This window comes from Bufo gargarizans, chromosome 1 (assembly GCF_014858855.1).
Source record: "Bufo gargarizans isolate SCDJY-AF-19 chromosome 1, ASM1485885v1, whole genome shotgun sequence".
Classification (NCBI taxonomy): domain Eukaryota; kingdom Metazoa; phylum Chordata; class Amphibia; order Anura; family Bufonidae; genus Bufo; species Bufo gargarizans.
This window is the reverse complement of record NC_058080.1, coordinates 347,836,933-347,854,515: the sequence shown is the minus strand read 5'-3', so window position 1 is coordinate 347,854,515 and position 17,583 is coordinate 347,836,933. Positions and strand designations below refer to the sequence as shown.

Genomic DNA, 17,583 nt, shown 5'->3' with positions numbered 1-17,583 from the left:
TTATAATGGAACTTCCCAATTTTTTGAAAAACCACAACAAGCGCTGGATTGGATGGAGCAACTGGGCATCTGAAATTTTGTAACATTATGATTGAGGGGATGTGGGGCTAGTGGGGGGGAGAATGGCCAGAGGGTAGAGGTTCGCTGACTTGATCGGGTGGCCCAACGGAGGGGGGGGGGGGGGGGGGAGAGGTAGGAATGGGGTTTTCTTTTTTTTTTTTTTTTCTCTTTCTTTCGTTTTGATTGATGTCCATTAGAATTGTTTCTTGGAATGTTAGAGGTCTTGGGGAAAGGGTTAAAAGGCAAGCTATTATGGATGCACTAAAAAGATATCTTCCTGCAATTATTTGTATAGTAGAAACTCATCTTACCAAAGAGACCGTGACCCGTTTGACAACGGGATGGTACTCTCAATCTTACCACTCCACCTTCAGTAGTGCCTCTAGGGGTGTCTCAGTTTTGATCCATAACTCTGTAGACTTTACCCTGATAGAATCCCATATAGATGATCAGGGTAGATTTATTTTTTTGTATGTAAGCTCCATGGTTATAGTTATATTCTCGCTTTTTTTTTTTATATACCTCCGCCATTCTCGATGTACCCACTTATCCAGCTACTGCTTTTTTTTGGAAAAGAGACCAGAATGTCGGCTAGTTTTGATGGGGGATTTCAACGCTGTCATGGATCCTAAAAAAGACAGACTGACATTAGATGCAGATTTGGGGAGGAATTTTTGTAATTCCCCTCTGCCCCAGTTCTGCTCAGAGGTTGGAGTGGTGGATATATGGGAACATCTTGGCGGAGGAAAGAGAGTATACTCCTGTGTCAGCAGGGGTGGTAGAGCAATGTCTAGGATTGACTTAGCATTCACTAATGAGAGCAATTTGAGGAATATTAGAAGGATACGATATGGAGTAAGAACAGTCTCAGACCACTCACCCGTATCAATTGAGGTTCGCATTGGGGAGAATAAGGATAATAGGGGGTTAGGATTCAAGTTGAATCCATACTGGATTACTATTATGGACAACCACCAGTCTATTAAATTACTCATATCCTCCTTTTGGGAGGTGAATCTCCCCTCTGCTAATATCAACTCAGTATGGGATGCTCTGAAAGCATATCTGAGTTTTTTTTATAAGTGATATCGCTGCAGTAAGGAGAACATTTAAGAAAAAAGAGGAGGAACTGGTTAAAACTGTCGCACTTACAACGGAGCGATTTATTAGTCAACCTACTGAACACTATAAGGAAGAGATGCAGAAGGCTAGCTGTTCTTTGGAGAAATATGTAACCGAGAAAGCAAATCATAGAGTATTCTTTAAGGGACAAAAGTATTTTTCGGAGTCTGGACGCCCTGGTAAGCTCTTAGCCAGAATAATTACACAAGATAAGAAAAATAAATCTATTACCTCGATTCGCAATTTAGATGGGGAAATTATATTAGATCCAGAAGGAATTAGAGATACCTTTCTACAATACTTTGCTCAGATATATAGAGCCTCTCCCGGTTTGCCACCTGACCTGGCAAGGCGGTTTCTGGAGAAAATTCCACTTTTGACCCTAAAGGAAGCTCAAATAAAATACTTGGAAGAGGATTTGTCTCTCTTGGAGCTCCAGGAGGCTTTGGGGTCTATCTCAGGGAACTCATCGCCAGGGCTAGATGGCCTTCCGTACGAATTTTATCACAAGTACAGTGACGTGATCTATCCTCATATGCTAGAAGTTTTTTCTCAAGCATTACAGGGAGGGGGTTTACCGCATTCCATGATGGAGGCCTTGATAGTCCTAATTCCAAAAAAAGATAAAGACCTGGTAGAATTGAGTTCCTACAGACCAATTTTCCTACTAAACACTGATGCTAAGTTATTATCAAAAGTTCTGGCCAGGAGGCTCTCTCGGGTTATATCTGCCATTATCCATCCAGATCAAAATGGCTTTATGCCAAAAAGGGGCACTCATCACAATTTGCATAGGTTATTTACGAATATTCAGTCTCCTGGATGTGGCGCCCGCTCCATCCTGTCGTTGGATGCCACCAGTGAACTTTTCTCTGGGAGGTGATGAAAAAAATGGGTTTTGGCCCCAGATTTATGGCGATAGTTCAGTTATTATACAATTCTCCAGCTTCTAGGATTAGGATCAATAATATGATGACAGAGTTTTGTACTAGGAAGAGGCACCCGTCAAGGCTGTCCCCTTTCCCCTCTTTTATTTAATATTTACATTGAACCCCTAGCAGCCAGCATAAGGCAGGACTCGAGAGTGGCTGGTTTTGGTATAATGGGGAAGCATGATTGTGTATCCCTCTATGCAGACGATATCTTGTTCTTTATTCATCAAACAGAAAATACTCTTCCTCGTATAATGGAGCTGGTTAGTCTTTTTTCCGACTCGTCTGGCCTGGAGGTTAACTGGGAGAAGACTGTTCTCCTTCCTATAGACGAGTTGCGAGGAGATTGGAATAACCAGCTATTGATCTCTGACTCAATAAAGTACCTGGGGATAACAGTTTCCGCCAAAACTCAAGAATATCTACAACTCAACTTGATTCCTTTGTTGATAAAGTTGAGAGGTAAAACTAAGATCTCAAAGGGGCAGTAACATTTAAAACATGATATTTATTAGTATGACTAAAACATATATAGTACCCTTGCAAACAAAAACAGACAGACACAGTCGGGTCCTGGGTACATGTGAGCCGCTAAGATGCTGGTCGCAGTACACAGAGTCCCTAGGGCGAGCCCTTTATTAAGGCTGTGTGGACCCCAAGGGTCAAGAGGAGCCACAATTGGTGCTGAGAAAAACCCCAGCATGGACATCCTGAATCCCACTTGGAGAACAGGTAAATGCCCAGTCAGGGTGAAAAATAAGGGTAGATCTTACCGGTAACAAGTCAAACCATGCGTGTATCCATCGGACACAGGAGACAACCGGAGATAAGTTCTTTTCGCAGCACGTGGATAAGGTGTTCCTATGCGGGGGAGGGGTTCTTCATAGGTTAGGTCATGCCTAATTAAGGGCCGCAGGGAAATAAGCTGTCCCTGTTGTACCCTGCTTGACCTACTATGACCCTAATACCCTAACACGGGATCCGTGCCCCGCAAGGGGTGGTCCCGTCCGGAACCTTACCCTGGTCTAAGGTCCCTATGAGACCCTGCCAGGGTGATGAATAGGACACCTAATCTAGTGAAACTAGAATAAATGATGGCAGAACCGTGGATATAAAGAAGGTATGTTCATGTGTTCCTACGCGTTTCTTCAATAGAACATACACGGAAAAAATAGTACTACAAACAACCCCTAGAATCGTCAGGGGACGGGGTTTAGTACTAGTAGCTGCTGCCTAAACCGCTTAGTGTCAGTGATGTACTACTGAGCACGGGTGGAAAAGGGCAGACTGAAATAAATCACTCAGAAAGCTTAGTCTATTTGCACGAAGAAAAACCTCATAACCACATAAGAAACTAAGCTTATGTTAGGCAGTTGGGAGGGAGGTGTTGGCTACCTCTAACCACTTAGTGATAAGTAACGTGGTTAATTTGTATCTAGAGTGCGTATGGCAGAGTCCAGGTACATCTGAAACACACAAAAAGAGGTACAAGACGCCCTATAAACTACTGTAAGGTAGTAGATATATTTAGTAGAAAAAACACAGGCAAGCACAATGACCCCCTAATGCCGATGTGTAGATAAACACTGTCCAGGCATATATATAGGGACTCAGACATCAACCAGTAATTCTACTTACAATCAGGCCTAGGTGCTTGTGGCATCCATCTGGCCGGACCGGCATCGGTCGGTTTGTATGAGGCCGGGTGTATGGCGTCTGGCAGTGCTGTAATGCGCGCCGCTTCTGTTTTTAAATAGTGAGGGGGCGGGGGTAAGGCTGCACATGCGTGCGCCGATCTCTGGTGGAGGGCGCATTCTGATGACAGAACTAGTCACAGTCGGATGACCAAATGGTCACAGTCTGATGACGCGGCCAGCTGCGTGTGTCACGTGGGCACGCCTCATCAGTCCGGAGTGCTAGAGCCGTCCCCCTACTATCGGCGTCTGTCTGCCATCACATCTCTTAATGCACAGATCAGAGCTGATGGATGGGCAGGGCTGGCAGACGTTGGGTGGACGGACGCATCGACACTTCCAGAGGGCTGAGCGGGTGGAGCTGAGCACGTCAGTTATGCTCAGCTTCAACAGACCACTCGCATATAATTAATCCGTGGGGGGTCATGGTCCCAGACCCTCCAGTCCGGACAACAAAGTGAATATTTAACGGCAGGGGTAACCACAGTAGCTAACAATAGAACCCTTTTTATAAACAGTATGAAAGCAAGCCAGTATGCAAGAATGCATGGTGTGATCAGACACAGTTAACTGTTATGACAACATAGTCCCACTCCCCAACCCACGCCCCCCAAAAAAACAGGGGGTGGGGGGGTCGGGTTGGAGGGGAGAGGGAAAAAGGTGTCCACAAATGGTCCTATCAGAGGAAGCACCCAAACTGCAGTTGTTCGTTGAGCCCTAGGGGGTTAGTGGTTTTTAATTTAAAAATCCACCAGCACTCACGTTGGAGTATACGTAAATTGTTATGTGCAGTAAATTGTTGTCCCCTAGCTCTTAAAAAATGTGCAGCTGCGTCTATCCCCCTATCGTGCGGTATCGACGAGTATAGAGCCTCGACATCAATTGATGCTAAAAGCCAATGTGGCTCAATCTCTATATTCTCGAGTTTGGTGAGAAGATCTCTAGTGTCTTTTACATACGAGGGCAGTGATTGTACAAAAGGGCAAAGGATATGGTCTATATAGATACCTATATTTTGTGAAAGATTCCCCACCCCTGAAACAATAGGACGCCCCTTCATGGGCGTTGTGTCTTTATGGACCTTTGGCAGACAATAAAATGTTGCCGTTACTGGGTGGGAGGGATAGAGGAACTCAAATTCATCGGCACTGATGAGTTTGTCCGATTTAGCTTTTGTTAAGATATCTAACAGTTCTTTTTGAAATCTGCAGGTAGGATTAGCAGACAAAATTTCATATCCCTGGGCATCTTGGAGAATTGTTAGACACATATCTCTATAGTCTGAGGTGTTCATAACGACTACATTTCCCCCTTTATCTGAGGGTTTGATCACTATTTGTCTATCTTTCTCCAGGACCTGTAATGCACACCTCTCTTCCTTGCTACAGTTAAACCTCATGAGGGTAGAGTCCATGGTAGACAGTTCGGATAGGGTGTGTTTGAGGAAAACATTGATGCACGAGATTTCCGCAATAGGCGGCATTTTGGTACTTTTATTTTTTAGGCCTGTGAAAGGACCTCTACCCTCAGGGTTGCTGGGCATGCTATCCAGATTGTATAAAAAACGGACGTCACCAAGGATCTCCACCGGTATCCCCAGCTCGCGACTTTCTTTTTTGTCCCTTAGCTGGAAATGCTTATGCCACTTAAGCTTGCGGGCAAACAGGTGGAGATCCTTGGTCCAACGAAAAAGGTCGAATCTGGTAGTAGGTACAAACGATAGGCCACGTCTCAAGACCCTGACCTCTGTTAGGGTCAGAGGGCGAGATGACAAATTGATCACCAACCTGTCATCGGTTAACACTGTTGTGTTGCCGGGGGTTGGTTGTTGTGATTCCGCAATTGGTAATGCATCCCTTGATCTAAAAAAGAAGAGGATGAGGAAGAGGATGGTTGTGAAACGGGGGGAGTACATTGCGGTTGATTGCTATATTGGTTCGTGTTATAGCGGCTTCCCCGACATCTTCCTTTATACCCACCACGGCCCCGGCCCCTAGTCTTGGGGTGTCTCTCTCTCTCGCTGTCCGAGATACCCCTACTCTAAACGGCGCATTCGCCGAACTTACACGCATATATAAGGAGCACATCAGCTCCTGGTGGGAAGTGCAGGGATTCCGTCATAGTGAAGGATCATCTCCCGTTCCTGGATATTTCTATATCTAGGGGTGTTTGCGGTAAACTACAGACTACTATCTACCGTAAATCTACATCCACGAACTCCCTCCTCAGGTGGGGCAATATCTAATGCTCAGACGCAATTGCTCCGAAAATAGGGAGTTTAAGCGGCAGGCCGACGACCTGAGGAGGCGCTTCCGTGAATGTGGCTATCCGGAGAGGTCACTTAAGAAGGCCTACCAAAGGGCGTGCGCTGAAACGCGCACTTCCCTTCTTCATCCCACTAAGAACCCAGTCAGCGACCCCCAGAAACTGATACGGGTTATAGGGACCTTTGACTCGGCATCTACTAGTGTAAGAGAAATCATAAGCCGTAACTGGGGGACCCTTCTTATGGACCCCGACCTGACTGCAGTTCTAAGTCCCCAACCCTCGGTGACCTTCAGGAGAGGCACAAATCTGAGAGATAAGCTGGTAAACAGTCTCTACAGTCCACCTGAGAAACCACGAACATGGCTTGATAACCCGGTCAAGGGCTGCTATAGGTGTGGACACTGCAGCTTCTGCGGCCAGCTTACCCAGGGCAAATCCTTTGCGTTGGACTCGGCAGGTCACACTTATCACATACGTGACTTTATCAACTGCCGCACCACGGGTGTCATCTACCTTATCACCTGTGAGTGCGGCAAGAGGTATGTAGGTAAGACCCGCAGGGAACTACGCAAGCGGATGGGGGAGCATTTTGGGGATATACGCAACGAGAGAGACACTGCGGTAGCAAGGCACGTCCAGACCAATCATGGGGGCCGTGCCTCAGCAGTGACTTTCATGGGCATCGAACATGTCCAGAAACTCCAGCGTGGAGGAGATTGGGACAAGCGTATACTCCAACGTGAGTGCTGGTGGATTTTTAAATTAAAAAACACTAACCCCCTAGGGCTCAACGAACAACTGCAGTTTGGGTGCTTCCTCTGATAGGACCATTTGTGGACACCTTTTTCCCTCTCCCCTCCAACCCGACCCCCCCACCCCCTGGTTTTTTGGGGGGCGTGGGTTGGGGAGTGGGACTATGTTGTCATAACCGTTAACTGTGTCTGATCACACCATGCATTCTTGCATACTGGCTTGCTTTCATACTGTTTATAAAAGGGGTTCTATTGTTAGCTACTGTGGTTACCCCTGCCGTTAAATATTCACTTTGTTGTCCGGAGTGGAGGGTCTGGGACCATGACCCCCCACTGATTAATTATATGCGAGTGGTCTGTTGAAGCTTAGCATAACTGACGTGCTCAGCTCCACCCACTCAGCCCTCTGGAAGTGTCGATGCGTCCGTCCACCCAACGTCTGACGCCGATAGTAGGGGGACGGCTCTAGCACTCCGGACTGATGAAGCGTGCCCACGTGACACACGCCGCTGGCCGCGTCATCCGACTGCGACTAGTTCTGTCATCAGACTGCGCCCTCCACCAGAGATCGGCGCACGCATGCGCAGCCTTACCCCCGCCCCCTCACCATTTAAAAACAGAAGCGGCGCGCATTACAGCGCTGCCAGACGCCATACACCCGGCCTCATACAAATCGATCGATGCCGGTCCGGCCAGATGGATGCCACAAGCACCTAGGCCTGATTGTAAGTAGAATTACTGGTTGATGTCTGAGTCCCTATATATATGCCTGGACAGTGTTTATCTACACATCGGCATTAGGGGGTCATTGTGCTTGCCTGTGTTTTTTCTTCTAAATATATCTACTACCTTACAGTAGTTTATAGGGCGTCTTGTACTTCTTTTTGTGTGTTTCAGATGTACCTGGACTCTGCCATACGCACTCTAGATACAAATTAACCACGTTACTTATCACTAAGTGGTTAGAGGTAGCCAGCACCTCCCTCCCAACTGCCTAACATAAGCTTAGTTTCTTATGTGGTTATGAGGTTTTTCTTCGTGCAAATAGACTAAGCTTTCTGAGTGATTTATTTCAGTCTGCCCTTTTCCACCCGTGCTCAGTAGTACATCACTGACACTAAGCAGTTTAGGCAGCGGCTACTAGTACTAACCCCCGTCCCCTGACGATTCTAGGGGTTGTATGTAGTACTATTTTTTCCGTGTATGTTCTATTGAAGAAACACGTAGGGACACATGAACATACCTTCTTTATATCCACGGTTCTGCCATCATTTATTCTAGTTTCACTAGATTAGGTGTCCTATTCATCACCCTGGCAGGGTCTCATAGGGACCTTAGACCAGGGTAAGGTTCCGGACGGGACCACCCCTTGCGGGCACGGATCCCGTGTTAGGGTATTAGGGTCATAGTAGGTCAAGCAGGGTACAACAGGGACAGCTTATTTCCCTGCGGCCCTTGATTAGGTATGACCTAACCTATGAAGAACCCCTCCCCCGCATAGGAACACCTTATCCACGTGCTGGGAAAAAAACTTATCTCCGGTTGTCTCCTGTGTCCGATGGATACACGCATGGTTTGACTTGTTACCGGTAAGATCTACCCTTATTTTTCACCCTGACTGGGCATTTACCTGTTCTCCAAGTGGGATTCAGAATGTCCACGCTGGGGTGTTTCTCAGCACCAATTGTGGCTCCTCTTGACCCTTGGGGTCCACACAGCCTTAATAAAGGGCTCGCCCTAGGGACTCTGTGTACTGCGACCCGCATCTTAGCGGCTCACATGTACCCATGTTACTGCCCCTTTGATTTTCCTATTACGCTTTCTAGCAGTACCTTGGGGAGAGGTGCGGTCTGCACCGTTCTCACCCTCAAAGGACAACTTTATTCCTTTTTGTTTAAAACTAAGATATGGCAAAAAATCCTTCCTGCAAGAGCGGACAGAGTTTAGTTAATAAAAATGGTAGTGCTGCCCCAGGTTCTTTATGTTTTGCACAACTCCCCTATGTTGATTGAGGATAAGTATTTCAGATTGATAGAGCGGATGCTCAATGACTTATTATGGGGGAGGAAGCACGTGCTCTACTTTTCTATGCCCTATAATCGGGGAGGTCTTAACCTACCCTATTTTAGGGGTTACTTTATGGCCTTCCAGCTTTGCCTTTTTAATCATTGGGAAAATAGCCATCTCTGTAGAAAACTGGTGAAAGACTCGGGTTTCTCGGATTTTTTTACCGTATTAGAGTCTGATTATTTATCAAATATACAGACTGGTTATAAATTTTTCTGCAGAATGGCCACAAAGGCTTGGCTGGTTATAAGGAGTTGGTGCAAAGTTAAGGCATCACTTATGTGCACCCACTATGGTACAATTCAAAGCTTCTGAATCTAGATGACCCAAATTGTCGGCAATATTGGAGGACCAAAAATGTTCAGTACTTGCACCAAGTGGTCAGAGGTGGACAAATTCTGTCCCTTATGGAGCTAAAGCAAAAAAACTTAAATATTTCATTAACATATGTATTCAGACCCTTTACGCAGAGCTTAGTTGAAGCACCTTTACCAGTGATTAACACCTCAAATCTTCTTGGGTATGATTCCACAAGCTTTGGGGATTTTGTACCATTCTTTCTGGCCACTCAGGCATAAAGCCCAGATTGGTGGAATGGCGCAGTGGTGGTTGACCTTCTGGAAGTTCCTTCCATCTACACACAGGATCTTTGAAGCTCAACAAGAGTGATCATTTGGTTCTTGGTCTTACCAAGGCCCTTCTGGTCCTGGTTGTTCCATTTGACTTCTTACATTTAAGAAGCATCAAGGCCACTGTGCTCTTGGGAGCTTTCATTTCAGCAGAATTTTCTTGTACTCTTATCCAGATCTGCCCCTCCACACAATCCTGTCTCTGAGCTCTACAGGCAGTTATTTCCTTCTCATGGTTGATCTTTGCTCTGATATGTCAGCTGGGAGACCTTATATATACCGCAACATAACAAAATATGAAAAAAGTGAAGTGAGTTTGAAGACTTTCCGAATGCATTGTACTTAGCTACATTTCACTTATTTTTCTATATATATATATATATATATATATATATATATAAATATATAGCTTTGCTATAGCTGATACATTTGTAAAACGTGTTAGAAATAAGCATTTTACATATTCTTCACCTTTTAAAATATATTTTTGTTTCTTTAATTCTGTGACTATTTTATAATTATTACCCCTATTTACTACAGGAATTCTTGGCAGTGACTACATAAATGCCAACTATATTGATGGTTACCGGAAACAGAATGCATACATAGCAACCCAGGGACCCTTGCCTGACACTTTTGGAGACTTTTGGCGCATGGTTTGGGAACAGCGCTCTGCTACCATAGTTATGATGACAAGACTAGAGGAGAAGTCTCGGGTGAGTATCATATGACCGTATAGCAGCTCAAGCTATTTATATTTTAAAACCTAAAACAATGTATTAATCAGTTTCTGCCTGATTTGAGTGGACATTGCACAGGTTAAAAAGTCTCACCTAAAAATTTGCTAAATTTGAAACATTTGTGTTCTCAGTCCTAAAAAGAAAACGGGCACGAAAAGTGGGTGTGGTCAAGCTGTAAAGGCCACTTTCACACAGTCAGTGTTTGGTCATTGATTTCGATCAGTGATTGTGACCCAAAACCAAAATCTCAGAACAGGCGCAACTCTTCCCATTAGGCCCTTTTTACACGACAATATTTGTGGTCTACATCTGATCCGCATGAGCAGAAAAGTAGATGTGACCAAAGAGCAAGTAACAATACCTATTAAAGAGGACCTTTCACCGATCCTGACATTGTGAACTAAGTATACAGACATGAAGAGCGGCGCCCGGGGATCTCACTGCACTTACTATTATCCCTGGGCGCCGCTCCGTTCTCCCGCTATGCCCTCTGGTATCTTCGGTCACTAAGTTATAGTAGGCGGAGTCTGCCCTTGTTCTGCTGTAGCGATGGCCAATCGCATCACAGAGCTCACAGCCTGGGAGAAAATAACCTCCCAGGCTGTAATCTCTGCACTGCGATTGGCCAGCGCTACAGCAGAACAAGGGCAGACTCCACCTACCATAACTTAGTGACCGAAATCTCTGCCTACCATAACTTAGTGACCGAAGATACCGGAGGGCATAGCAGGAGAACGGAGCGGCGCCCAGGTAATAATAGTAAGTGCAGTGAGATCCCCGGGCGCCGCCCTCCATGTCTGTATACTTAGTTCACAATGTCAGGATCGGTGAAAGGTCCTCTTTAACTCTGTCTGGGTTAATAGGTATTGCTGGGGGTGTTATTTTTATGTCATTTTTATTTTAGTAATTTTTTTAGAGAGGTTGTACAGAGTCGTACAGCCTCCAGTTTGCACAGACATCCAGCCCCGTTAATCATATGACCTCTGCGACAAGAGAAATAAGTGGCAGTGCTCGTTGAACAATGTATATAGAGCGATGAGGAAGGCAGGGATGATGAAAAACCATCCCTGCCTTCTCTATGGGGAGCTCTGCTGTCACTGACAACAGGCTTTCTGCTCCCACAGCTGCACTATTAGTGTGAAGTTGCAATCTCTTCAAGGAGGTTTAGAAGCCTCTGTGCAGATATATGTGCCAACTGCCCAGACGTTTATCATCAGTGGGCAGTCAGCAAGCGTTAGTAAAGTTTTTTTAAACATATAAAGCCAACTCACATACCCATAATCATTAGCTATATTCATTTTACTTTAGAATAGAGGACAGTGCATTCAAGGGATATCAGTTGTTACTAAGTTTACCCCTAGTTAGGTTTCTGTGTCATGGTGAGCGAGAAGAGAGGGGTCTCTATTCTGTTGCACAAATACAAACAGGGACTATCCTAAAAAAGCTTTCATCAATTTCATGAGAAATTTGGTATCTCCCATATACCTTTTTACAAGTACTTACAGCTTAGGCATGTCAATAATGCCCAAATCAAAGGGACGCCTTTAACTGTTGAAACTATTTTTTTCATTGACTTGATTGCTAAATTGGGAAACACAAAGAGGATCACTTATAAAGACCAGCCTCTACATAACTTAGACTGTACACTTGTCCAAATCTACACCAGCTCCCTGCCAGCCTGCCCATTTCCCCACCCACTCCACACACCATTTTTTTAGAACTGGCATGAGCAGCAGAAAAAGGGAAAAAGTTGCAGATTGCGGCGTAAATAGCCTGCGACAGATATACGCCAAAAAATTGCATATATCTGTTCACAAAAATCCCTGCAATATAGACACCTATTATCCTTGTATTTGAAGAAATTCCCAGTGGTAGTGAAAAGCAAATTAAAGGCAGATGTTGGTACCAAAGCTGAGGATAAGTGGAATAACATATTAGAGTTGACTCTGAAACTGTCTTTGTGTGAAGCCCAATGTCTCTTGCAGCTCTTTACTGTTTATAGAACTTATAGAATGACAATCTTATTTCACAACATAGAAATCAAGGCTAGTGCTATATTTCCGAGACATGAAGGTTGAGGCGGCATATTTCATGCATATGCTATGTGAATGCACCTCTCTGGGTCCAAATTGGAAAGTTCTTAATATACATATGGTACATAATATAACACTTCCAGCAGATTCTAGAGTTTGCATACTAGACTTACTTGGGGGTAAGCATTTCAGGTATGCTATATCATGCTAGAAAACATCACTTTTCATTGGCTACAGGCAAGCCCTTTCAACTATACAGATATCTAAAAGTAAACTAAACAGGGAAATATGGTTGGAAAAAGGTATGTAAGAAGAAAGACACACTCTATAAATTTGAAGCAGTTTGGAAAGTTTGGAGTGCCTAAACACCCCATTATCAGTGTTGCCAACCTGAATATTTCTCTGGACAGGTTTTCCAAAAGTCACAAATGGCCAACATTTTTATGGACAAACTGGAAAACCATAATGAATGATAAAGATTATAAGTACGGTAATACATGTCTATAGCACATTACAATCACAGTGACTTGCTCAAGCACTAGTAGCCGCCTAAAATCATAGACCTATCTATTTTTTTTTACAGGAATTTCTAAACAGTTGGCAATCCTGTCCAAAGTTGCCATCAGACATTCTCATAAGGAATATATTACATATGATAATCTAGTATAACAGGTGTTTGCTAGGAAGGGAAATAAGGGCTCATGCATTGGATGTTTTGTGGTCCGCAAATTGTGGATCCCCAAAACATGGACACCGTCTGTGTGCATTCTGTATTTTGCAAAACGGAACAGCTGGCCCCTAATAGAACAGTCCTATACTTGTCCGTAATGCGGACAATAATAGGACATGCAGAACAGCCATGCAGACATACACTTTTTTTTGCGGCCCCGTAGAAGTGAATGGTTCCGCATACGGGCCGCAAATAAAACAGAACAGACACAGGAATAAAAACATATAAACAAGAAGTATATATTGTGATGGAAAAATGAATCTAGCCAGCAAAGGAAGCAATATGGATAATAACAATACATTAGTAAGTGCTTTGTGTCAACTTTCTGTACATGATAAATGCCATTTGCTGATGTGAGACAACCCCTTTAGCCTCTGCATGTTACCTTCGGCATCTTCAGCTCGCACTAAAACACTGAAGACAGATTCTCCTGATCAACACTGTTAGAACTTTGCTAAGATGACTCTCTATACCCCTTTTTTTTTTCTAGAAGAAAGAAACTTCTTCCCTAATAAAGTATATTACAAAAATATTTAACCGCCTCCGGACCGCCTAATGCAGGATCGTGGTCCGGAGGCGGCAGTCTGAGGCACAGTCACGCATATTTGCGTCATCTCGCGAGATGATGCGCGGGCCGGCAAAAGTTAGAGGGGGGTCACGTCATCAGCTTGCCAGCCAATGATTGTGGCTAGCAAGCTGATGATTTAAAAAAAATACGAATCAGAAGCCAGTTAACACATTATATTTGTAAATATAATGTGTTAAATGGCTGCTGTGCTCCTCTGCTGGTCCTTTTCGTCGGTTGGTCTAGGCAGAGGAGCACAGTTCACAGTGAGTACACATCAACAGCACACTTAGCCCCAGATCACCCCCCATCACCCCAATAAACCCCTTGATCACCCCTGTCAATCACCTAGTGAAAGGAAAAAAGTGATCAGTGTAATGGTATTGACTGATAGGTTTTAGGATAGTTTAGGCCCCTTGGTTAGGTAGTTAGCAATCGGTTAGCACCCAGCCCACCGCACCGCAGTCACCGATCATGATCAGCATTTGTACTTTTATAGTATCTGTAAGTGATCAAAACTGATCACAGTCAGATCTATAATAGTATTAGTGTCACCTTAGCTCACCCTCCTCCCAAAACGCAGTGTTTGCCCGATCAGGCCTGATCGGTCGCCCACACGTGTGTTCACCCACGCCCGCCCCATCGCAGTGACAAAAATTATTATTATTTTTTTATGACTGCACAATCACTTTCCAAGCGCTGCGGCGATAAAAAAATAAATCAGTTTTGATATTTTTTATCAATCGCAGCGGCCTCCGGTACTTCGCTAGCCTCCCATTTGTAAGACAGGCTTGCTTTTTTTCTTGGGTAGTCTCAGGGAATACCCCTAAATTTAGTTGTCCAAATGTCAAACATTGGGTATTCTTCTGAAGAGGCCTACAGGCTTCTGACCCAGTCGGATGAGGAATGGGAACCCTCATCTAAAGAATCTAGCGGGTCAGAATATGAAGCTGTAGAAAGCAGTGGCGGTCTGACCCAAAGTTTGGACCGAGGAGGTTGAGGTCCCCGATATTACCAGGCGTACCCGGCCCCGTGTTGCTAGACCACAGGTTGCGCAGGATCCGCTTCAATGGCAGCAGAGTGGGGCTGGCACTGTCGGATTACGTGGTGAGACATACACCAGCAGCGCAGCCCTCTCTGGACCTAGTACCAGCACTTCTGTACAACATGGTGAAGTGGCAAGCACCTGAAGGGCAGTTAAAGGTGGCACGTGCAATAGTTACCCCGTCGCAGCCACCGCACAGAGAGGCCCGTAGACCCCCTAGAATCCCTGAGGTGCTGGCAAATCCTGATTGGCAGTCCCCAACTTCAGCCGCACCATTAGTTCCCCCTTTCACCGCCCAGTCTGGAGTTCGGGTTGAGACAGCTCAGATCGGTTCGGCCCTGGGATTTTTTGAGCTGTTCTTGACTGCGGAGCTCTTGGACATAGTCGTGGCAGAAACAAACCGGTATGCCACTCAATTTATATCCGCCAACCCGGGAAGCTTTTATGCCCAGCCTTTCCGGTAGAAACCAGTCCAAGTTTCCGAATTAAAAACAATTCTGGGCCTTCTCCTCAACATGGGTCTAACCAAAAAGCATGAATTGCGGTCATATTTGTCCACAAACCCAATTCATCACATGCCCATGTTCTCTGCTGCCATGTCCAGGACACGATTTGAGGCCATCCTGCATTTCCTGCACTTTAGTGACAATAGCACCTCTCGTCCCAGAGGCCACCCAGCTTTTGACCAGCTCCACAAAATTCGGCCCCTCATAGACCACTTCAACCAGAAATTTGCAGATTTGTATACCCCTGAGCAAAACATCTGCGTAGACGAGTCCCTTATACATTTTACCGGGCGCCTTGGCTTCAAACAATACATCCCAAGCAAGTGCGCCCGGTATGGGGTCAAATTGTATAAGCTCTGTGAAAGGACCACAGGCTATACCCACAAATTTCGGATCTATGAGGGTAAAGATCAGACCCTGGAGCCGGTCGGTTGCCCTGACTACCTGGGGAGCAGTGAGAAGACAGTCTGGGACTTGGTGTCACCCTTATTTGGCAAGGGGTACCATCTTTATGTGGACAATTTCTACACAAGTGTGGCCCTCTTCAGGCATTTGTTCCTACGGCTCGTTACCACCCGTCTTGCAAGGGGGGAGAGGGCTGCCTTGTGTAATGAACAACTGCTCGCGGTGAAATGGAGAGACAAGCGTGACGTTTACATGCTCTCCTCCATTCACGCAGACACGACAATCCAAATTGAGGGAGCAACCAGTGTCATTGAAAAGCCCCTCTGTGTCCACGACTATAATTTGCTCATGGAAGGGGTGGACTTCAATGACCAGATGTTGGCTCCGTATTTAGTTTCCCAACGCACCAGACGCTGGTATAAGAAGGTGTCTGTATATTTAATTCAATTGGCTGCATATAATAGTTTTGTTCTCTACAGTAAGGCTGGGAGAACAGGATCCTTCCTCAAATTTCAGGAAGAGATCATCGAGAACCTCCTGTATCCAGGAGGTTCCGTGGCCCCATCCACCAGTGTAGTTAGCCGTCTACACTAGCAACATTTTCCCAGTGTCGTTGCCGGTACCTCAACCCAACCGTCACCCCGAAAAAGATGTTGTGTCTGTAGCAGGAGTGGAATAAGGCGTGACACCCGCTATTTCTGTCCTGACTGTCCTGACCACCCTGCCCTATGCTTTGGAGAGTGTTTCCGGAAGTACCACACACAGGTACACTTAGCATAGGGATCACATCTCACAGGACAGGCACACAGGGCTATTAGGGCCCATTCACACAGAGCTGCTCTCCTTTCACCTGGGACAAAGTGCATAATGTACTTCGCCACATCTTTGGGCGATTTGCGCTTTGCACATTGTCCCATAGGGAAGGAGAGGTTTGTCCTATAAAAGGTAAAAAATAAATAAATCACCAGTAAGCAAAAAAGTTAACGTTATGTTCAAAAAGTTAAAGTTTATATGTTCTGTTCAAAAGTTATTATAAAGTTTATAAATTTATTGCATTGCAGCCTGGTTTTTTCTTTTTTGTTTTGTTTTTTTTACCTTCCAGGTGGACCAACCAATCGACTAGCTGCAGCACTGATGGGCATTCTGACAGAAGCATTGTGCTGCTGTCAGATTACACAAAAGTCGGTGTATGCGGCGCTGCAAGACGAGATTTCTCCTCTGCAGTAAATACGTTTGCCGAGGCATATGAGCTGAGGAGGCGGCTGTGTTCATATGCTTTGGCAAACACTTTGTATATATAAAAAAAAATAAAAAAATCCCGGCAATGATTTATTCATCCACATCGATTGATGTGAATGGAGAAATCGGGTTTGCCAGGGCATACGAGCTAAGTGGGTATGGATGTTGGGCGGAGTTCCTATGTCCTGGCAGACGCCTTTCCCTTCTTTTTTTGACAGAGATTTTTTCATCCACATTGATCGATGCGAATGAAGAAATCTGTGCCGTTCATTTTATCTTTCAGCCCAGAGGCTGAACGGAAAAAAAAAAATCTCATTACCTGTATGCTCAATATAAGGAGACTAGCAGAAACTCCTAATGCTGGCCATACATGTAATGATTGCGGAGACGCTCAAATGCCAGGGCAGTACAAACACCCCACAAATGACCCCACTTTGGAAAGAAGACACCCCAAGGTATTCGCTGAGGGGCATATTGAGTCCATGAAAGATTGAAATTTTTGTCCCAAGTTAGTGAGACTTTGTGAGAAAAAAATAATAATAATCAATTGCCGCTAACTTGTGCCAATTTTTTTTTTTCTATGAACTCATTGAATACCTTGGGGTGTCTTCTTTCCAAAATGGGGTCATATGTGGGGTATTTATACTGTCCTGGCTTTTTAGGGGCCCTAAAGCATGAGAAGAAGTCTGGGATCCAAATGTCTAAAAATTACCTCCTATAAGGAATTTGGGCACCTTTGAGCTTCTAGGCTGCAAAAAAGTGTCACACACGTGGTATCGCCGTATTCAGGAGAAGT

The 17,583-nt window shown here is 45.0% G+C and overlaps 1 protein-coding gene across 18 annotated transcripts in view; it reads left to right on the top strand.

The window, feature by feature from the left end:
- The window catches only part of PTPRS (protein tyrosine phosphatase receptor type S), a 580,801-nt gene that overhangs the window by 413,866 nt on the left and 149,352 nt on the right, over positions 1–17,583 (top strand). For all 18 annotated transcript variants that reach the window (XM_044268386.1, XM_044268351.1, XM_044268378.1 and 15 more), the window contains one exon: positions 10,065–10,240. In XM_044268386.1, the coding sequence (XP_044124321.1) occupies positions 10,065–10,240 (176 nt within the window). The remainder of the gene's footprint in view (positions 1–10,064; positions 10,241–17,583) is intronic.